Here is a 23,916-nt window from a genome sequence, read left to right as displayed (position 1 = left end):
TCTCACTGGAATCCATATTTGGAATGGATCTCCCGGAATCCATATTTGGAATGGATCTCCCGGAATCCATATTTGGAATGGATCTCCCGGAATCCATATTTGGAATGGATCTCCCTCAGTTTGATTATACCAAACTTCTGACAAATGAATAAAAATGCTTGGTTTCAAAATGATGGATTTTCTTCTTTAAAGAGAAAATTAGGGTGAATAAATCAACACCTAGCTGAAACTTCAAAGAAAAATTACATAAAACATACTTGTTCTCAATGGAGAAGATGGAGTCTTCTTGTAGAAAAATCAGAAGGAATTTGCTCAGGACACCATATGTTATAGCTCAGAGATTCCAATTCCAAACAAAACTGAGTAGCGAAACCAGAGCAAAACATATAACTCTTCTAATGCACAAGAGCCTCAAAAGTAGAAGAAAAAGTGCAGTGAAAAGTTTGTTCTGTAAACCTAGATACTCCTGTTTTCAAGGCAGCACAGGATCATCAACCATCTAGCTGCAACGGTTTTTAGTCTGTCTGTTATTATCATCCAACTACAAGTGGAAAGAGACAAAATTCTGCAGACTGCAAAAGGCAAGTTCTGTAGTTAACAGCGGCAAGCAGATTGCTTCCAGATCACATTGCATCAAAAAGCAGCCCCAACAGCATACCTGGTTCCACACAACTGCAATATTCTCACAAAGCAGTCCTGTAAACAACACAAAGAGTGAATTGGTACCATCATCTCTACCACCAGTTTCCAAGAAAGTAAGATTTTACTTTTGATCTCTGGGCACATTTATATTGTAAGAGACATACATTGCTAAATCTTAATTTTGTTTTATCCCCATTCCTTTATGCCTCAGGGGGACTGGTACAACATTATTTAGGAGTAACAACTTCAGAGCAGGTCCTCATTATTCCCAGAAACCTTGGGGCTGAGTAACCATAAAGCAAACAAACCCTAGGGAATCTGGAAATCAAATCACTCAGCTCGTACAGGTAAGATTTTTCTAACAACTTGTAAACTGGTCAACTATTCCTTGCACTGCTATCCTGTCTAAAGACTAGAATCACTTTCACCTACACATTACACAAATGCAGAAATATTCCTAAAGAACCTACAGTTTAAATAAAATCAAAAGACAGTGAGGTAGCACATGAAAAAATACAGAAAAATTGAATACTCAAAATACAACTACTTTTCTGCAGAGTCACAAATAAATTATTGGCCTAAAGGTTCAGGTAGTTTTTCATACAGTCAAAACAGTACATCTTGTCAAACCCTAAACTCCCAATACAAGGCATAAAAGGACACAAGACACAAGAAACTGTTTATTTATTTTGGAAGAAGTCTTTCAGAAATTCAAGTCAAGGCAGATATTAGGAAAAGTGTCTGCCCTCCTCTATAGCAAGTATTGTGCATAATCATATAACAGATCCAAAACGAATCTGGTACTAAAATCTCACTCCTCCCAAGTCCCTCTCCTATGTTAATCCTGGTCCATTCCTTCTACATAATTTCATATGTGCAATTGTGCAGAATGATAGCTTTTGGCAAAGTCACTTGCACGGTAAAATGGAAAAAGTGGAATACTTTAAAAGAAAAATCAAACTGAATTCAAGTATCATATAACTTAAAACTACCTCCTTTTCTATACTTCGTCACCACATGAAAACAGGAAACATTGCTCTACCATTTCTCATTCCTTTTCCTCAGCAGTATTAAACATTTTATGAGCACAGATGGTCCAAAAGGAACACTGTGTTGGGCCATAAACTGTAGCAACATATATTCTCCAGACACACATAAAATAGAATGCAAATGGCAGCAGTACTGAAGACAGTTAAAATTATGTTTTAAAGTCATTTTAAACTAAAACAAAGTTGTGCCTTCCAAAGATAATTTTTAACAAACAAACAAAACGACAAAACCATCTAACTTTGCCACTCTAATAGCACTTAACAGTTGAATTAACTCCCTTTTATCCAAAGTATTTTTTGCTCAGTACTGTGGAGTGGAAGGATAATTGAAACATAAACAATCTGCCAACAGAAACTGGGTTTATGAAGTTTTAGCAAGGGCAAAGAAAGAATGCTACTCTATAAGTCCCCTTTAACCATTTTGGTTTCCCAAGTAAACAACAACAAAAATTTAAATTCATTCCAAATCACACTTTACAAACAGCAGTGTTCAAATGTATGTGAAATTCTGACACTTATTTTTTAAGCCAGCATTTGTAAGAAAACAAAGGGTAACACTATAATATTTAATTAAAAACCCCAAAGCTATAGACTCAGTTCTGGGCATGAAAGTACTGCTAAGTATAACATGGTAGGAAATCTTAACATCATAGAATGGTTTGGGTTGGAATGGACTTTAAAAAAATCACCTAGTTCCAGCTCGCCTGCCAGGGGCAGGGACACCTTCCATTAGACCAGCTTGCTCATGCAACCTGACCTTGAACACTTACAGAGAGGGGGCATCGCAACTCCTCTGGGTACCTGCTCCAGTGCCTCATTTCAGAGACTATTTGTTATTTAAACTGATGAAGCACACTGAACAAGGTTAGGTTTTATACCAAAATACTGTGTGTTTGAAAGCAAAAATTCTGATACAGCTAGTACAAACAATTTTCTAATGTTGATAAGTTCACCACTTAACGAGGACATGAACACCAAGATGAATTTTGGTGCAGGGGAAGCGAAACATCTTCAAGAGAACAAGCATTGTCTTTTATAGAAGAAAGTTAGTTTTGGAAGTAATCTCTCTGACTTAGGAAACAAATTAACTGCTGTTTTCCATGGCTTAAAACAAAGTTAGGGCTACTCAAAGATTCTTTGTTTCATACAGAGAATATAGTCAGCAAATTCTGCAATATCTGCCTTATTCTAAATATTTATGCTTCTGTGGATAATGTTCACAGTATGATTAGCATAAGACACTTGTATCTTTTCATCCTATTGAGTTGATCAGAGATAACTCAGTTTCTCCAAGAAGCTAGTGAATTACCTTAATAAAATTCTGCAGGCTCTGTGTATTTTAATCAGTCACATACTGGTTTAACTTTCATGCCGCTCCCTAGAGAAATATAAAACCTTCATGGAAAAAAAAGCATAAAAGTTACTCATATAGAAGGGAGAAGCAAAGGAACAAAGCAAGTAGCAGTCCCAGACTGAAAGGAGAATTACATTACTACATAAACCTCAAGCTTTCACAGCAAGCTGATGGCCAGGAGTTCAGTGTGATTATGTAGAAACAAAAAGATGCTTCTATTAGCAGTTGGGGAGGGTATTCAAGTTCACACACATACAAACACAAGATACACTTCAAACTTGAGTGACAAGACACCATACATAAACATTAGCAGCTTAACAGAAAAGGATCCAGACTTTCCACTGAATTCTTACCACTAGAAATGGTTTGAACCACATCTGGCCTAAGTATGGCTAGTAAAATTCTGGTAACTCAATTCCAAAATGTTTTCTTCTGTTAAGGTTAGCTTCTCATTAAAGAAACACATGTTTCAATGTGGCATAATATAGAAGAGATTTCTCTTTTTAGAAAATTTCAAAATGGAACATTTTGTTTGTGCTAAGTTCTCTAAGCTTTGCAAATAAGTTTTTCTTATTCTAGATTTAAAAAACTTGCAAAGATAATTCAATTACTGTTTCTCTAACACTCATATTAAACATACCTTTTAATAGCAAAGTATAAAAATGAATTTTGCATTTCAGCAGCTTACAGTCCAGACAAATTCATCTGAAAGTCGAATGTATCCCAATAATTTTGGAAAAGTCGGTATACAGTGTTGTTACATATGTAAAAAATCAACCATCCATTTTTTCAAACTATCTACATATTTATTACCAATTGAAAGGGAACTGGTATCTAAACAACTTTTCTTCAGAAATCTTTCATTTTGCAATACATTTAGCTTTCCATAAACTAATATTTTCAAATATCAGAACAGCAATAGCAAAGGTGCAAAGAAACCATCTATGTGGAAACAGAATAAAACAGAAACAAGAATGAGGCCATATGGGAGAAAATAACAATTTGAATATTTCCCCTGTGCCAAAAGCAACACTTCAATCAAGGGACACTTTACTGCAGGAAGCTGAGACAATGCAATTAAACACACTTAACCAAAGACAGCAGAAAAGGCACTGCAGAAGTCAAGTAATTTGTGCATATAAACAGATTTTGAGAAGAGAAGAAAAAACTTACTCAACCTAAAACCAAATATACATTTAGCTAAACGTCTGGCTTTCTACAGTAAATGGAAACATTGGGGATAAAGTTTACAGAGCACAATGTGTAAGTGATTGTGAAGCACTGAAACTAAAAAAATATGAGATGTGAGTATGAAAAGAAAATTGACTGTAACAGATTTAATTGCTCTCAGATCAAAAATATCAAGTAAATTTTTAGTTTTTAAATGGAGCATGTGGCATCTAAAGGGGGGAAAATATTATCTGTGGAACTTGTAGGCTTCTCAACTTTTCTAGCATAGAAAATAAAAGCACTGGAGAGTAAAAGAAAGTTAATTTTGTTTGATTAACAATCAAGCTATCCTTCTCAATTTCTAGCAGTTGCTTTTGATCTGACTGGCTAGTTCCAACCAAACCTGGCAGAAAAAAAGTATGTTTTGGTCACAGCTCTGTGCAGGAAAAGGGAAAACAGGACATTCCTACATAGTGCCCCATGGAGACAGAAGCTTCAGTGACTGTTCAGTCATCACTATGGCTGCTTGGTCGCCTGTCAATAGACCATAAGTGATCCAAACCCTGTGCTGCCTCTTGCTCTGGCATCATTTATAATGCCTAGGATGAAAGAAGGCTTACCACTAAGTTACACGGAAAAAAAAAAAAAATCAAAAAAGGAGACCAGATATTATACTTCACTTTTTGAGAAACAGCTTATGCTTTACTAATATGTATACACAACAACAACAAAAAAAAAGCTTTGTTTTTCTTTGTACTTTACAAACAAAACAAAACAAATCCCAAACCCCAAAAACATTAAGTCAGCAAAAAATGAAAATCACACACCACTTTCACCTGGCTTCACTCACTGGCTAAGATGGTACCATTCAATTAATATGTTTAATATTTTTTTCATCTCAAAAGATGGATTAAGGTTTAATTTACTACAACTTATTTAAATTTTACACTGAGGATGGCAATTGCTACTTTCCAATGAGCATCTGCATCTTGTTCCTGGACTCAGTACAAGTGCTTTCTCACTAGTAATGACTCTATTCTCACAGTATTCTCTCAATAAACAGCTCTGTTATTCCATTTTACAAACTGAAAATAGAGGTGCAGAGAGATTACTAAACAATGACCATCAGTTTTGATGCAATTAAGGTCAACTTTTTTCCAAATATTGCAGAGCAGACAGAGCTACTTGGGTTTGAAACAGTTCCCCTTGAGTTGGTAAAAACTATGAGTGCTAGTCACTTTTGCAGGTCAAATTCTATAACCTCACATCATGAAATATTATATCTGTATGACATGAAACATACATAATCATAAACAGATTTTATAACACCAACAGAAGAACAGCACTGAAATCCTTTGAACTCCAGCACAGTAGAGTAGCACAGGGTTTCCCCAAATTTAACTCTACTTGAACCCACTTTCTTTTTAAGAAATGCAGGAGGGGAAATGCCCACGAAAAAATACTCAGTGATAAGCAGCTATTTATGTGTAGTAATGCATTCCAATGATTAATTAGTCCAGTAAGAACACACCCATTATTTGAAGTCTGAACTTGCTTAATTCACCTTCCAGCCACAGAACTGTGGTACACCTGTGTCAGCTGAAGAGAAGCTTTTATCAAATACCTCTTTGCCAAGTAGGTGCACACTGACTAATGAAGAAGCCCTTAACATTTCCTTAGCTAAGCTAAACAAAGTAAGCACCTTATGTCTTCATTACTAAGACCGTTCTCCCCCAGCCTTTTTCAAGACTGTTCTCTGGAAGCTGTTTTTCACCATCCTTCCTGGACTGTCAGCACCAGATGTACTGTTCCAGTAACAGTTATAGCTGATACCTCCTAATTGTCAATTCCCTTGCTCAACTACTCAAAATTTTTTACTAGACCTTTAGCTACAGCCAAAAGGATTGACTTCAAGTTCAAATCCAAATCCTATCATTCGTCAACTCCAAACTTGTTGCCCAACTTAGTATTTAGTTGCACTGATTCTGCTAGGAAGTTATGTGTCCCATTTATTAATTATCTAAATCACTTTGCGACCTTACTAATGTTCTTAGTCCCAAATTTATGATTTTCTAGGTAGGTAAAAACATCTGAAATAATTCCAACACAGTTATTTACAATGAGAACCTCTGAGACCGTTGCAATGTATGCAACAGCAGACTGATTTGTAGTATGCACCAACATCTGCAGATGCATAACACTCTGACATTGGATTTTGCACGTTAGTCATACACAGCCTTACTTAGGGATCCACGTTTGCAAGAGCACAAATCTCTAGCCAAGGCCCTCCTAGAATTCTCAACTAATAGGACTTAGATTTTATTTTGTAACATAAAATTTAGCAAATCTTTAAAATACTCCAGAACCAACCAACAAGTAACGTTTATTAAAGATGATGATAAATGAAAACAGAATTGGGTTTTCATTGAAAAAATTGATAAATCTAATCAACAGGTGCTTTAAAAATATACAAGCTTTCCATCTGTGTATTTACATGTCATTATACAGCTCTATAAAGATTTTATTTAAAAGGCAAGACCTTTCAGGAACCAGTTCAAAAAGATGAAGGCTGTGACCACAGCACAAGTTCTCGCCCAAAATTCCAGAACTCCTTACCAAAGTGTTCACAGTCAAAAACAGTAACAGACCAGCACATCAGGTACTGCAGACGTCTTAAAGCAAACATATCAGCTCTAACATAATGGAAGCCTCTAGATGTTAAAGGTTTATTTTCTTCTTACATGGGGAAAATCAGGATCACAGTCTTAGGCTACTCCATACTGTCCAGTTTTAAGACTTTTGTGCATATCAACGCCGTCACTCTGACTAAGCAGGACAGCAGCCTGAACTGTCAGACATTCAAAGCCAGCTCACCTTCACCATTTCAGTGAAGGTGGAGGGGGGGGCAGGGGTTGTCTAAAGGAGAAGAAAATACAGAAATAGAGAAAAAATAGTATCTTCTCATAAAATTTCTCCCCTTTTTCAAAGCGCTGCTTAATATTTTCTCAAAACATCAGAGGGCACATACTTACACACAACTTCTTCCTGGCTTTTTAAAGCACTGACTAGGAAGCTATCTTTTGTTCCTGAACCTTAAAGGCACTTACACAGGGTCTAATCTTCATCAAAAGTCTTTAGAAATCACATGGCAGAAGGAAATCTATTCCTCTTAAATTACATCAGCCAGTTCCACACCTCCTATTACTGGTGTCATAGTTTCTGTGACCTCAGGAGTGTCAGAGTGAAAAGGCCCTACCAGTCTTACTCACATTCTTACCTCAGTTTCTCTCTTACACTGGAGTGATGAGTAGGTTACCCATACTAGGAATTACTTTCAAGAGTTGAGTTTCAATGGCATCCTTTGATATGACCCTTCATGCATGAACACACACACAAGAACATTTATACAGTCTAAAGCACTTTTCAATCAGTTCTACCCAGTCCCTGCCCCCTGGGTGCCCATGTCTTCCTTCTTATTTTATGGGCAAATCCACAAACAAGGATTTCCTGAGCTGTTATCCTCCCTTCTGCATAAATTAGCACACATTATCAGCCACAAAAGGAATTTAAGGTGTTCCAGAGTATTAGGCCTTTTGAGATTCTATTAACTTGAGTAAAGGGGACAGACACAAAAAAAGATCTTCAACTAGCCAGGGTATGGACTAGTTAGAGTGACATTGCAATAGAAGGGAACCATCAGGGTTAAACAATATTTAATGGCAACAAAATAAAATATAATATTCAAGAAAAACAAACAAACAAAAAACAAAGCACTGAAGCAGCTGGAGAATCTTGTCCCTTATTTGAATTCCTAAATAAAAAAAAAAACAAACAACAAAACCCCACACACAAAAAACCAAGAAGCAAAACAGTTCCTGTTCTTCCATTTCCCAACTATTTTTCAACTGGTACCTGGCAGAGACTGAAATGGTTAATGATTTATGCATTCTAGGATTGCCAGGAGACTTTTGCAGGCTTTTGGAGGACTTTTGCATTATACTTATGATGCATTTTCCCTTAAGGTTATCTTTATGCCATATTGCTATAAGTGCTAGGTATAGATGATAACACCCAAAACGCTAATGTACCTGTTTACCTTTGACACAAAATTGTTCTAAAATAAACCCTACATATATATGTCTTCAAACATGGATTTTCAGTGTCGTTTCACTCTAATCCACCCCAAAGGATTTATTAAGAAGAACCTGGGTAACCCCCCCACTTTTCTGGGGCAGGTTGTAACAGTACCTGCTTGAAGATTTCTGCTAGAGTAATTTTCTGGTTTTCATCTTCCTGTCATTTTCATTCTTTTCCAATTTTATGACTTCATAGTCTAAGGTAAAAACTTAAGCAAGGAGGAAGAACTTACTGGTATTGAGAACTCCTCTGCCAAATACTTCAACACTGATGCTCCTCTAGTCAAAAAGTTACTTCTCTCTGCCAGATTGCCTTGAAGTTTTGTGTCAAACTCCTTTCTGACAACTGAAGCAACGGAGTCAATTATTATGAGTTTTACTTTCTTTGAAATAATTTCTTCTTCCAAAGACATAATCCTAAAAAAAGAAAAAAAGAAAGTCACTGATAGCATTACTTACACAATAGAACCATTTTATAACTCTGAAATTGTTTAAATAAAAGGATTCCTCTAATAAGCTGAATTTTTCCTCTTGAATTTTCTGAAGCTTCTTTTTCCCTCCTCACACACCACCTCCATTAACATCTACATGTATTGAAGAGATTTGGAAAGGAATCTGAGGCTCACTGGTCCACATAACTCAAGGCAGAATCTCTCCAAAAGAGAGGATTTGGAAGAATCTCTAGTTAGCAAGACTATGCTGTGCCACCCTTGAATGGCAGATGGCAAGTAAAGTGGACATGGAAACTGTGCTTTTTAGCTCACAGTAGATGCATCCCATGGTCCACTCCAGATTCCTTAGTGTCTATGTATGCAGAAGGTCAAATACATTTCTGCATACCTCCAAACTTAATTTGTTAATAAGGATGGATGCCATCCAGAGGGACCTGGACAAACTTGAGAAGTGGGCCTGTGAGAACCTAACAAAGTTAAACAAGTCCAAGTGCAAGGAGCTGCACCTGGATCAGGGTGTTCCCAGAGACGAGTACAGACTGGAAGAAAGTGTAATTGAGAGCAGCTCTGCAGAGGACTTGGAGGTCTGCAGACAAAAAGCCGGGCATGAGCCGGCAGTGTGCGCCTGCAGCACAGAAGGCCAACCATATCCTGGGTTGCAGTGAGAGGTGTGGCCAGCAGGTCAAGGAAGGTGATTCTCCCCCTCTACTCTGCTCTCATGAGACCCCACCTAGAGTACTGCATTCAGTTCTGGGGTCCTCACAAGAAAGACATGGACCAGAGGAAGTCCTCAGGAGAAGGGCTACAGTGATGAGCACATCTCCTACAAAGACATCCTGAGAGAGCTGGGGCTTCTTCAGCCTGGAGAGAAAGTGACTCCAGGGAGACCTCATTGCAGCCTTCCAGTACTTTAAGGGAGCTTATTTATAAGAGGCAGAGTGACTTTTTACATGAGCAGGTAGTGATAGGACAAGGGGAAATGATTTTAAACTAAAAGAAGAGAGATTTAGATTAGTTATTAGGAAGAAATTCTTTACTCAGAGGGTAGTGAGGCACTGGCACAGCTTGCCCAGAAAAGTTGTGGATGGCCCATGCCTGGAAGTGTTCAAGGCCAGGCTGGATGAGACCCTGAGCAACCTGATCTAGTGGGTGGTGTTCCTCACCATTGTAGGGGGTTGGAACTAGATGATCTTTAAGGTACCTTTCAACCCAAGACATTCCATGTTTCTACAATATGCTACTAGCTGTTCTCTGATAAAGCTGCATCAGAAGATAAAAGTATCCTTAGAATAATTCTCTCACTAACATAAAACACATAGTATGATGTTAAAATATAAATCAATTTTCATTGCAAAATATGTTCACAAATTAACATAAGGTGACAGCATGACAATACAACACTGCCAACAACAAGATTCATGCTGATGACTCTTAAACAATTCCTTCCTCCCACTGCTGGAAGGGTTCCTGTCTTCCTGGAAGGAAACTGTGCTTTGGAGGAACAAGACCCTCTTCGATGGACAATACAACTCTTATACTATGGTCCCTCCACAATCCAAGAGACGACCTGTCTCATGAACATCCCCTTTAAAGGCTTACGGGGATCAGATGACACAGAAATTGTCTACCAGAAATTTAAAAACATCAACCAGATTAGTCACATGCTATGAAATGAAAAGAGCAATGTCAATCTTTCTGCAGTGCTACTTTGCTGGAGACCATGCTGTTATCCACATGAAAAGGTCTCAAATAAATTAATTACTCTTCATAAAACTTCGATATAAAACAAATATTATTATAGACAATCAAGTCAAAGTGGTGTAGTATTTTTATTTTAAACTCTGGAAAAGAATACCTCTGTAGTACACTGCAACAGGTCAGTTCTCGATAGAGGTGAATGCTACGGGTCATGCAGAACACCTTTTCATCCGAGTCAAAATAATCAGGGAATCTGTTTCCTGCAATCTCAATCAACCTATTAAAAAAAAAAAAAAAGCAAAACCAGAAGGTATATCACAGCAAAAAGAATAATGTAGGATAATAAGTCATCAAATATTCATGAAGCAAACACAGCAAACCTCTGAACCATAAGCAGATACCAAGTAATACTGGAAAGCTTTTAAAAAGGAAAAGCATACTTTATCAGTCAGACTGAAATACTGGAAGTCAGAACAGTTATGTTCTCTTCTCAGTGATGCTCAGTCAGTGGTACACAAGGGAAAGACATAATGTGTCTGTAAACAAAGAAAGAGAATATCTCCTCTAGAAGGAAACTGCAAAGTTTTTACTCAATGCAAGGTTCTTCAAATTTTATACAAGAGGTTTCACTCAATGATCAAACATTCTCCTATTCTAATTATTGTATCTAAATACTATTTTCATTTAAACAATAGTAGTCTCCAACTCAAACTCTTCCCTTTCACCTTTATCTTGTGGTGAAATCATAAAGTGTCACCACAGAAATTTAACAAGTTAAGAAACAGAAGATCCAGCCAACATAGAAGCAGGACTGCAAAGAACAGAGCCCAGTTCGACTTCAAGTACTTATGCAAGCAGTACATATATGGAAAGTTTATCTGACAAAGTGAAAACCTTTTCACAGATAATCTCTCCTTAAAAACACAAATAAGGTCATTTGGATGGGTGACTGTTTCTGTTTTACCAGTTACCTATTTGTAAAAATGGCTTATAAAATGTTACGAAAATCCACTTTTTAGAACATTGTGAAAAAAACAGAAACCAAACAGCATTGTGTCACAAAGTGACTGAGGCTCCAGCTGCCCGGCAACTACAACTGAACATCTATCCATTCAGATACCACAGGTACAAATGGCATGACTTGATACAACAAAATTACTAGAGCATTTAAGTGTCCGCTTTACTGATAGAACTGAATGTGGAATTCCATGATTAAATTTTCTCCATTACCTTATTAGCAAATTCATAAGCCTTCAAAACCTTGAATTACAGTTGCTAAGCATACCACTGTTTATTATCAGAGTAGACTAAAGAAGCATATCAGATAACTGGTGATAACACTGCAAGAAGTTAGAGGAAGTTGGATTTTTTTTGTTTATTTGTTGTCAAAATACTTTCATATTCAGAAATTATGACTTGAAAAAATCTCATAGATGTCAAACTAAACAATTTGCAGTTAAATTATATTTTATACACAAAATCATTGAGGAAACTAAACGGTATGCATTCTAGAAATGCTGACTACCTACAAACCCTACAAAGCCATTGGAAAGAAGTTCTACTCCTCTGAACACAAGGCAATTTTATCTAGGTCCTTAAAGAGATGATCCAAGAATTTAACTTTGAAAATCACAGTTATAATCTGCACACTGAATTTTTTTTCCATAATGAAAGTTTTATTTTTTAATAACAGAAAATGCTTAATTGTTTGTATTTTAAGCAGACATATCCCACTACCTATAGCTTGAGTGGCTTCTAGTGGATTATACTTGTGGGCACAACTTACTGTTATTATCTCAATGCTTTCGATTTAGACCCCTTTCATTAAAATATGTAATGTTAAAGCTATTTTAGGAAAAAAAAATTAAAATCCATTTTATTTGGTTTAAAAATAGAAGCACTGAGCTTGAGTGTTAAGATACCTACCCTGAGCAAACAATTTAATTTTAGTAGCCTGATCCTCATTCATTAAATACATTACTTATTACACATAAACTTGTCCTGCAGAACTTCCAGAGACAGAATTTTGTCTGCCCACCTGCACAATTAATCATGCAGATCATTTGGGCAACAGTGAGCCACCATTCAACAGCCTGCAGGAAATGAGATTTCACTGTGCTTTCTAACGAGCACGCACATCACAAAGAACATCGTTACACTGAACAACATAAAGCGATACACGAAAATCTTGCCAAGATTGCAGCACTACTCTTAAGAGTTCCAGGTGGGTTCAAAGTTCTTTAATATCTAAATCCTGTTTGCCATGATGAGACCAAAATCTCCACAGAACATGTTTTCTGCAATCAGGGCAGATCCATTATGTATCCAGATAATCTGTTCCCAGCTTTGGTTCACAGAAATTTGTACCTAGTGTTTTTCACAAGCAATAAGTATGACTAGCAAAAAAAGCCAACCTAACAAATTCTTTTCAGACTTTCTGAGTACGTCTGGTATGTTTTCAGTTAATAGCTGGCTACTACAAAACTGATGACAACAATTTTGATTTCCAGACTTACTACAGCTCATTCCAAACAACAGGGAAAAAGGAATAGAAATTTCAAAAAATATTAAATCCTCATTGTTTAGAAAAGTTGGTAGTTAAGTAAAGTAAATTAGAGCTACCTTTAATGAAACACTGCAGGATTATTTCAACAGTTAATCACTCAGTCAACATGGGGAAGAGTGGCAACCAATACATGCATACATCTGTTCTCTCAAGCAAATACAGCACATAGTGTCTCCTGTCCATTCAGAACACTGTAAGTACACAGCTGAGCAGTTTCAGTCACATGGGCCAAGCAGGAGACATTAGAAAAATCAGAGATGTTATAGAGGTAAGGTAGTATAGTAATGTACGGCTGCTAAGGATATAGGAAAAATGCGAGCTCACTCAGAAGGAAACCAGAAGTGCAGAAGGACACAGGGTCCCACTCAGAAGTAGGAAAGAAATCTGAAGGAAAACTAGCTATGTCAGTCCTACTGTTCACCAAAAAATCTCTGTTTCCTTTGTAGTCAAACTGAGGGGCCTTTACATCCTCAAAACCTTCCCCTTAACTCCACAAACTAAATTGCAAAGAAAGATTTCAGGTACAAGACTGATAATAACATCTATAAATTGAAGAGCATGCCACCCACCTTGCCATACCAAAAACTGCAACATCATTCAAATTAGGAAGGTGAGCAAACCATTCTATTAAATTAATTTCAACATCTATGGAATAACTGCATATATCAGAGGAATGGTTAATAACTACCACAGGTATCTAAAAATGCATCATTATTGCTCAGAAAATAATTGAAGGCTCCAAGATAAAAGGTCCTAAGAAGTGTATACTTTAGATTTTTGCATCTTACCTTTCAGCACTGAATGCAGACTCTGTGTCAATGTATATAACTGCCCCATCTAGTCCTCCCATGCTTAGAGGCAGTGTAGCCAGAACACTCAGCATAATACAAAATTGAGTTTTGCCACAACCTGGTGGGCTAGTTATCTGGAAGAAAAAAAGATTAGTAACATAACATTCATTTTACATAATTGTACTTTTATCTTCAACCCATCAGACCGTATTCAAATTTTGCTCCTTCAGCTACCACAGGAGGAGACAGACATGAAAAGACAGAATGCAACCCAGAAAGAGCAACTTTGAGTTACTGCTTTGCAGTCAGACTCATCCACTGAAGAATAAACAGCTTTACAGACCCAGCATTATGCTTGCACTTCATTTTTTTTTACATCATTATTACTTTTCAAATTTGTGGTCCTCTACTCTCTCCCTCACTCACAAGATCTTCCCTAGAGACACCTAGTTCTCTTCCATCCCTGTGCTACCTTCTAAAATAGAGAAGAATTAGACGATTCACAGTTGACATTCACGTGTCACCAACAGCCTTTAGAGCTGAAAACAAAGTCCAGAGCTAATGAGCTCACAGATGTAAATGACTGCTTAGGAATCATCACTACTTTGGTTAAACCAGGTCTCCCTTGGAAATCACAAGGATAATTGCTTATATCCTGTAAAGACTGAATGTTCAGTGTGAACCATAGATATACAAAGAACACATTTTATCTGCCCCAGAGACTACACTCTGCTCTGTAATATGTATTCTTTCATTGGTGTTAACTCCCTATTACCATATTTCAACACCAACACCATTCAGTGATCCAGACCAGCTTGCCAATTCTAAGCTTTCACCTGTGCTCACTGAAAGCCCCCTGTGGTTAAGGTTCCAGTACGATTTTGATTGAGAGAAAAACCACAGGGATCCAAAGAATACATTGTTTGATGAGATCACCAGTTTCTGAGAACAATATTTTTCTACTAGAGATGGCAGTCTGCTGTTCTTTATCCACTGTAGATTTTGCAGAGATTGTAAATGAATGCTGGGCTCTGTGTTCAGATAATTGTAAGTTCATTACTACTATGGCGAGTCTTTAAATACAATCCCACATTGTAACTGCTTCTGGGAAGAGAGATGATGAAATCTTAAATACTAAGAGGGCTGAAAAACAGCTGAGTGACTTTAGGTACTAGAAACAGAGCGATGGGTTCATTCTGATGCTAGTAGGTAAAAGCAAGCCTCTCCAGGGAAATTAAACTCCAAAATGAAGCATACCTCCTCAAAACACCTAGTATTGCCAAAAAGAAACCTTAAAACAGAGAGATTTTTGAGACTACATACACCAGAGTTTGGTTTTAAGCACAGACACCCTTTAACCACTAGGTATTACAATATTGCTATGGTTTTAAGTAGCAGCAGCATGAGTTGAAGCACAGAAAATTTACAGGGAAGGACTGCATTAGCTACAGTTAACAGTTGGATAAAATCCCTTTAATCATCTTTGTCTTTAAACAAGGCCTGAAAGCCAAGCCATATCAGTCAATCGACTTGAAGCTTTGATGCAACAGAAGCTTTAGATGATTTTTTTTTTAGAAGCACACATTGCATTTAGAGAATTAGAGATCAGGAATCAGTCGTATTTATGCAATTATCTGTCCTTCAGCCAGTGCACTTAAATTACAGAATATCATAACAACAATGGCTGCTACATTTTAATCTAAACCCAAAGCATATATAAAAAATGCAGAGGCAATACACATTCCTTAGACTGTGATAGCCAAGGAACCTCACCAGCTGTTTCTGGTTAAAAAGGAGACTTGAAATGAATGAGGGGAGGGCATCAATCCAATTGTTAAAAGAAAATGTTTAGATAACTGTGAGGACATCCTGTAAAAATGCCCGTAATTTCAGCCTTGCCTGGGAGGTGCACTGGAATCAACCTTTCAGTGGCTGATGCAGGAACTAATTTAGCAGAGTTGCTATAAAAATGTCAGGATATGAGCATCATATCAGAGAAAGAGAAGAAACTTTGCAGGACAAGCTAGTATAAGGAAGCAAGCCAATTGAGCAGGAGAGTATTTCTATTCCCAAAAACAATACTTCATCTTTCATCAGTATTCCTTTAAAGGGCATTAAAACAGACTTTTAAATAATCCACAGTAAACAGTTTTAAACTACATTTTATTGTAGTTACTACACGTTCAGCAAGTGTTTCTGAACACTACCATCCTAGTTAAAATTCCACTAATATAATTTAAATTGAATGTCAGCAAAAAGTTTGCTTGGTTTGTTTTACTCTGAATTTGCTCAGGGAAAAAAAAAATCACCCAAATAGAAATGTGAAGACTACAACAGTTTTTAATTTACCTCTGCCTAATAAAATATACTTTTATTTTTCAATAAGCTATATATTATTTTCTCTGGCACACCTGGAGGGTTTGAATGAAGTCACAAGGAGCTAATTCTTCTTCAGCTACCAGGAGATGAAATTCTTCAATATTCACAAAGTAATTAATTTAATTTTTCCTCATACAAGTTGGCCTAAAGCTCTGACATTTGACCACAGAATTTCAGCTATGATTTAATTTCCTACTTAAAATCTCATAGTGGTTTGGAAAAAAAAAATGGTCTGAGACAGTGTAACACAAATCAAATCCCTCTGGTACTCAAAACACAAGCAGCTTTGGCTGTAGAAGACACCACCACAAGTCTTAATCTTGTGGCTCTTGCACTCAAATTCCAAGTTTCCAGCCACCATTACTGCTGGGTAAACCAACAGGAAGACAATGATTTAGCCACACCAGTCAGGAAGTAAATGCTGCACCAGCATACTTTTGAACAGAACTTTCTACATTTAATACCTGAAAAGCAAATAAAAAGCAATACATATTTATTTTTTTTTAGACACCTCTAATCTCTTGAGTTATTAATCTAATTCCTGGAGTCTACCTAGTTCTCCCTATGATATTTCTGATTAAGTAGTTATTATGTATCAGTATTGTCAACCAAGCCCAAGGTACAGGTGAAAGAAGGCAGTGCTGGCAGTTCTTGTACAGACATCTACATCGCTGTCCATCAGCGAGATCCCCTACTGAAGAGAACTGCACCAGGCAGGTCTTCTCACTCTTAACCAAAATATGTTAGAATGCAAAAAACATTCAAAAGCTTTTTTTCAGAAGAAAACTTAAAGTGAAGCAGCTTTCCTGGTGCAGTGCTTTTCATTTACAATTAGATAAAAGTTCAGCCTATCTTTGAATACATTAATTCCCCCCAACTAATTTTAAATACGATGATACATAGAGAGTATGACAATTGTTAAAATAGAGATAAGCAAGTTTCCCAGATTTCCTCATATCTAAAGAGATAAGTATTTTAAGGAAACACTGAGGTGAAAATATTAAAATTGAGTATTGTGAAAATCGACCAGGCTACAAAGTAGTATGAAATATACAGCACTGCAAAATTAAGCATTCGCATTAACTTCCTGTAGAGCATTATTTTATACCACCTCAGGAAAATTATATTTGACATCCACAGTTTAAGATCAACTGCTTGGTTAGCTTACTTCAAAATAAAATTAACAAAAAGGAAAAAAGAAAAAAACACCAACACAAAACCTAGAAGTCAAAGGTTAGCTAAGCTCCGCTAAAACTCCCAGCATGTCAGCCACTGCTTTTCCCAGATCTCCCTCTGAAGCAATGCCAAGAACGTGGCAATCAGCAAGCCTGAATCCTATTATGCTCCAGAGCCATTCTACCTGGTCTTCATGCAAGAATATGTCAGATACACCACACTGATTGCTGAATGATAGCTCCAATTTAGGATTAAAAACAAAGACAAATATTCATCACAGCAGCCTCGTAAAATAACTGTGGCTCTGTGGACCCAAAATCACATCAACTTGGTTTTTAAGTAGAAAAAAATATTCCATATTCAGTACTCCAAATATTTGGGCACCACTCATGAGCCAGTCAGTCCTATCACAGAAAAGACATCTCTATTCTACCTTTTCCTCCCACTTGCACAGCAGTGGCCCTGCATTTCAACTAAAGCACAATTTAGACATTTAAGCAACATAAGCACGGGAACAACCATTCTCTGCCTTCAGGAAAAAAAAGGTTAGTAGACCACATGGAAATCCTGGAAATCCACATCCTAGCTGAAAGCAAGCATCATTTCATTTCAAACATGGACTATACTATTTCATCAGTTCACTGGATGAACAATAACAGATAAGAAAAGATATCAAAGTACACCTAGTGTAGTCACTGCTTTGCTGATAAAAATATTTTCAGCAACTAAAAATTCATCTCCTGCTGAAGGCAGTGTAGTTACAATGTCAGGACCATGCATACCACACTACTACATACAGGAACAGCTCTTTCTTCTTCAATTAAACCGAATTTAGCAAGCTATTTCTCCCAGAATTTAAAGACTCCCAGTGTTGATCTTAAGTTCTTCTGATCCAAATTTCTTATAGTAAATTGACAACAAAGTTAGGCCTAGATATGAGAGATCAATATAGGTTCTTAATCAGTATGTGTTCTTAAACATTTTTATGACCTGAATGGTGTATATTCCTGTACATCAAAAACAAAAAGAAAGACTCAGAATCTTTAAAAACTAATATCCCCTCATTACATAAGAGTTTACTAGAGCAGAAACTGTTTAGTCTAAACTTAGTGTTGCTTAAACACTAGTATGTTTTAAGTCACTATCTGTTTTCATAAGTCATTTCTACCTGAGATCAAAATCAATCTAGCTTGATTATAAGGTGTGGAAAAAACTTATTTTCTTCACAGTATGATTTTCATAACTTCTCACTTTTAGTCCTCTACAAAGAAAAGCACTTATTAAGGACTGTTAAAGTGTTCAAGGGAAAAAATTGTTTCAACCTGTCTATATTCAGAGCATGACTCACACAATATATAGGTCTTCTACAGGGCACAGCTGACTTCAGAACTTTAAGACAGCAAGTACGGCCACACTGCATGAAAGCGTCCATCTAGCTCTGGATTTGTCGCTAACAAGAACCTACAACAGACAGCTTGGGGAATAACCCAGGAGCAGGGCACACATATAATGACAGTCTCTCCAATATACAAGTTTCTCCAACTCCATTTGCAGGTCAGCAAATTCCTAATGCAATCAGAGATTGCATCTTTGTATTTTTATAATACTCTGTGACTCCTGTGAGCATCTACACAAATCCCACCTTTCCGGATTACAGAAACTATGCACTTTCCATGAGGCCATAGAGAAATCCAGATACTAGAACAATTTAATTGTAAATAAAATTTAAAGAAAAAAAAGTAGCATTATCCAAGGTCTAGAGAGTGACAGTTAAATAGATAGAGAGATATGTACAATCTGTAGTTCTGCAACTTTCCCACTGCAAAATCCAGCCAATTCTCCTGAATTTCCTGTGAAAATTTTCACTTTTTTAAAAGTAAAGTGAAGGAGTGATTTTTGACTTCTAGGTGGAATGCTCAACTGAAGTAACATATATTAAACAAGTTACCTCTGTGAGGGACCCACAAGGTACTCCACCATGCAAGACTCTATCCAAACTATGCAGCGTGGTGGATAAAAAGGCTGAAGAGGGACTGACAGACTTCCTTAGTTTCATTTCATAAGCCTACAGAAGGAGGGAGGAAAAAAACAAAAGAGAACAAACAAATCAGAAAATGCCTTTTTTTAGTGGAAATAGGAGACTTGTACTTGCTTTCATCAACTTGGTATAACAACAGTTGCCAATGAGCAAAGTACTCCTATCTTCAACTATAGTCTGTTTAGTTCATCACACTTACATCCTATTTATATCTCACTGAGTAAATTTTAAAGTCTTTTTTATTTCCCTCACCACAATATTAAATAATAAGCCTTTAATAACAAAATGACAGAAGTTTTCTCTGTTCCTATTCAAAAAGGTTTGCTTTTAACTCATAAAAATCCAAATTCTAAATAAGTAAACAGTATATGTATGGTTAGTGGCCATTACAAAACCCTCACATGAAATCTAAAAACAAAAACTCCCTCCTCGACGTTCATTACCAATTTGAAACTACGTGGGTTGAAGGAAAGTTTTGCTAAAGAGTCCCAAGTCTTCGAATAAGCCTGTGTAGTACTCTAACCATTCACCATTTTCCACTTTGCCAAAAGAAAATCCAGCCACTGCCTTGCAGCTACTGTGTTTCCTTCTTGCACTCCCCCCAATAGTGTCTTACCTGTAGAGTAAGGCACACTACAGCTCATTAGAAAAAATCCTCAAGAAATTATTTTCAGGATCACTTCACTTCTCGGCACCACTTTTATATCTAAAACCAGTTCATACTGAAATTCTTAGTCTTTTTCTGTATTAAACAACTTGTTGGTTTTTTTAGTTGCAGGATTCAAACTAGAAGCCATTTTTACATGCTGAATTGCAAGAGAGGATAACCTATTTCCCTACTGCACTCAGAACAGATGCTGCAAGCCTGAACAATCTCTTGAGGCTATAGCACCTAATAAATGTAACTGCATCAAACTAAAGTGTGTCAGAGATATAAATTTAAAACCAAAAATACTACTTCATTGTGCAATAAAACCAAGATGCTCCATGCCTCCTGGCTAAAAAAATGAGTGACAATGTTCAGGTTTTTCCCTGATATTTTATCAAAAACAGTATCAACACAAGTATACTTACTGTCTGCATTTTGGGAGCACAAGCTCGGCTGACTTTACAAAGAAGCTTCTGCACCTCATAGTAGCTCTGTCCCGTCACTTTCATTAGCTCCAAGAGGGAAAGACATAAAAAGTCCTGAAAGATAATAAAGGAGTTCAGAGAGCTCAACCTAGGAATCCAGGCTGGGGACTAAACTGATGCAATCTATATACAACTGGTACCCATTCCACAGGTTTACCAACTCTGCCATGTCATACACTATTATGCTGTATCTCTCCTACCTTTTCCTCATACAGTATACTAAAAGAAGTTGTATTCACATTTTAAAAGACATGGAATAAGAGGACCAACCATTTAAGATCTGTGTGATGGAACTGCAACAAGATAACACCTTTTTGCCCACCTGAAACACATTAAAAACAAATTTAAGTCTTCCAAATTGCAGTGCTAGGCAGAGATTCTGTATATATGATGCATATTGCTGAAATACATAGGGCCTCTTGGCTCATGGACAGCTTCTTGTCCACCAGGGCCCCCTCTCTGCCCTGGTGAGGGGCAGAGCTGTTCTCTGCAGAGCTGCTTCCACAGCTTCCCTACATCCACAGGGGTAGTAAGTCCATAAAAGTTTAAATGTTTTAGTTAGGTATCTATCATTTTAAAGCTCTATTTTTACAAAGCAGCAGGCCAGATGGTGTCTGAAATGCCCCCTACTTCACAGAAAGTAAAGCTTCCTGTTTAATTACAAAAAAAGTGAACACCACATGCATTAAAACAACACAAACACACACAAAAAACCCACCACTAACATAAAAACCAACCACAAACATACCCCGTAAACAAATTAACATTTTCACCTGACAGGTAGTGATCTGACAGCGACTCAGCCTCTCACACAGGTCCTGAGACAACTGTGCTCTTCTTAGTTTCTTAGCAGCCATGCTCCTCAACCTGCACAGCAAACAAAAAAAAAAAATTTTGAAAGATGATTTGAATATGACTGTGCAATTTCACTCACTCTTTGCTAAAGAACAGGAAAGGGTGCACACGTGGGCATATATATAGGTATATATAAATGATACAATGTGATACAGATTTCCCCTGTAAGTCTGCATCACATTAAGTTATATTACCACTCTGAAAGCACTTTTGTTGAATTACATCTCCTCATATTTGACCACGTATGAGATCATGCCAATCAGAATCAAAGAGTCAGCCTTGTTTATAGGGCAGGTGTTTCTGGGATGTAAGAAAGCTGGAAATTACTCAGTCGTGAGCTGAATAAGAACTTCTCATGCTATACTGCACTGGAAAGAAATGAGTTATCTTTGGATGCCTGAACATGAATTGTAGAGCAACCACAGTAAGCATTCAGCCCTAGAATATATACTGCTAGAACACACACTCAGTTCTGGTCACCCAGGATTCGTGACAGGTGTTAAAAGAACAAAAAGCCTGAAGGGCTGGAAAGATACTTTAGCATGCAAGAGTCAAGATGATCAGTCAAACCATCTCATAATGTTCTATGTACACCTTACAAACCAAACACACTCAATAAAGAATTCTTTAATTTAGCCAACAATGTAAAAGAAACCAGAGACCAAAGCTGAGCATATGAAGAAGATAACTACAACATTATTTATTAAAAAAATGAACAAAAATACCACTGCACCAAGACAGCAACAATTGCAGTACACTGTGATTGAGACCTAAGCAAATTGCATTTTTGAGACTCCTGATTAAAGAGGATCTGATTATCTCAGATAAACCTTAAGACTATTTTATGTAGCAGGTAAGACTATTCTGCAGCTATGGATCCTTTTCCCCCTCAGTTATGTACATTCGTCCTCTTTTTTTCTGTCATTCCACTCTACTGAACAAAACCCCACGGGATGGTGTTTGGCTCAGTACAACCCAAAACACACATATACGTGTTTTTGAGCACATCGCTGTTTCACACATACTCTTTAGGCAACATTCCTAGTATTAATACAATTAATACAGACATTTAGGCAAGACGAAAGGTTTCATAATGCAGTAAGTGCAAAAATTGTAAATATTTGCCATGATGCAAAACTATTACAGCTTCGCAGACGCGCAGGCCTCCACATCTTCACAAGAAGGAAACTTCATTGCCCCGTCTACAGAAAATGCTCCTTAAACAGGAGGAAACCCAGCCGTCTGAGGCACCCCGGCCGCCCAGCCCAGCGGGCTCCGGCGCCCGCCCGCCCCATCGCCCGGGGTCCCGGGATGCGCCTACAGCCGGAGACCCAGCCCAACCCTCTCTCGCCCCGGGCAGCACCGCGAGCACCAGAAAAACCGCTCCCGTCGCAAACCAGCCTCACCCCCGCGACTCGGGGGCGTCCCGCCGGGCCCCGCCAAGCCGTAACAAACCCACCCGCCCGCCCTCCCGGGGCGCAGCGCGGGCCCCGCGCACCTGAGAACTTTTTCAAGCTTCCCCGCGGCGGGCGCGAGGAGGCGGGACCGTCGGGCCAGACCCATGCTCTCAATTGGCTGAGCTCCCGCCAATCCCCGCGCAGCGCTGGCGGCAGGCGGCGCGCGGGGCATGCCGGAAGAGGTAGTTTCGGGGGGGGGGCGAAGGGGGGACTCTGGGTCTGTGATGGCGGCGGCTCTGGCCGGGCAGCGCCCTACTGAACCCGCTCCTCTGGGGGGGAAGGAGAGGCTCAAGGGGTGTTCACTGTTCATTCTGCTCGTGAAACTGAGCGCCTCCCCCGAGGCAGGATCCTTGCACGGCGCTTCCGTGCTGTACCCTAGATATTCCTGCCGTCCTCCACATAGAAAGTGTCAATTAACCCCAAAAGTCTCCAGCATGGAGAATGCCACGCTTGCGTTCAGTTGCTGGTAAAGAATATTGGATTGGTGGTTCTCGTCTTCAAACTGAGGGCTTACAGACACCTGGTGAGCTACTCGCTGTGGGAGAAATGCCTTTGGCGCTGAGGAAACTATTGCCCTGTAGCGTGAATCAGAATCGATTAGGTAGGAAAAGACCTCTTGAGATCATCGAGTGCAACCTGTGACTGAACACCACCATGTCAACTAGACCATGGCACTAAGTGCCACATCAAGTCTTTCCTTAAACACCTCCAGAGATGGTGACTCCACCACCTCCCTGGACAGCCCATTCCAATATCTAATCACCCTTTCAGTGAAGAAATTCTTCCTGATGTCCAGCCTAAACCTCCCCTGGCCCAGCTCGAGGCTGTCCTCCCCTGTCGCTAGTTGCCTGGGAGAAGAGACCGGCCCCCATCTAGCTACAACCTGCTTTCATGTATTTGTAGAGATCAATAAGGTCTCCCCTGACTCTCCTTTTTTCCAGGCTGAACAACCCCAGGTCCCTCAACCGCTCCTCATATAAGTGACTCTCTAGACCCTTTACCAGCTTCGTTACCCTTCT

At 38.2% G+C, this 23,916-nt stretch overlaps 1 protein-coding gene across 11 annotated transcripts in view; it reads right to left on the bottom strand.

The window, feature by feature from the left end:
* The window catches only part of RAD51B (RAD51 paralog B), a 409,186-nt gene extending 386,193 nt beyond the window's left edge, over positions 1-22,993 (bottom strand). For 8 of the 11 annotated variants that reach the window (XR_007905159.1, XR_007905158.1, XM_051791447.1 and 5 more), the window contains exons 1-7: positions 22,585-22,866; positions 21,359-21,452; positions 20,526-20,639; positions 19,362-19,478; positions 13,856-13,992; positions 10,659-10,778; positions 8,585-8,768 (exon numbers count right to left, since the gene is read on the bottom strand). Coding sequence is in view for 9 of the 11 variants with exons in the window: in XM_051791447.1 (XP_051647407.1) it covers positions 8,585-8,768; positions 10,659-10,778; positions 13,856-13,992; positions 19,362-19,478; positions 20,526-20,639; positions 21,359-21,452; positions 22,585-22,634 (816 nt within the window). In the remaining 2 variants the exon portion in view is untranslated. Of the gene's footprint in view, positions 1-8,584; positions 8,769-10,658; positions 10,779-13,855; positions 13,993-19,361; positions 19,479-20,525; positions 20,640-21,358; positions 21,453-22,507; positions 22,867-22,938 lie in introns of those variants that run through there. The other 3 variants (XM_051791444.1, XM_051791443.1, XM_051791445.1) reach the window with 3 other exon arrangements.
* Positions 22,994-23,916: the final 923 nt, after the last annotated feature.

Source organism: Manacus candei, unplaced genomic scaffold (genome assembly GCF_025592945.1).
Source record: "Manacus candei isolate 608988 ecotype Guabito, Panama unplaced genomic scaffold, ASM2559294v1 h1tg000033l, whole genome shotgun sequence".
NCBI lineage: Eukaryota > Metazoa > Chordata > Aves > Passeriformes > Pipridae > Manacus > Manacus candei.
The sequence above is the reverse complement of the archived record's forward strand: the minus strand, read 5'-3'. Positions and strand labels throughout refer to the sequence as shown.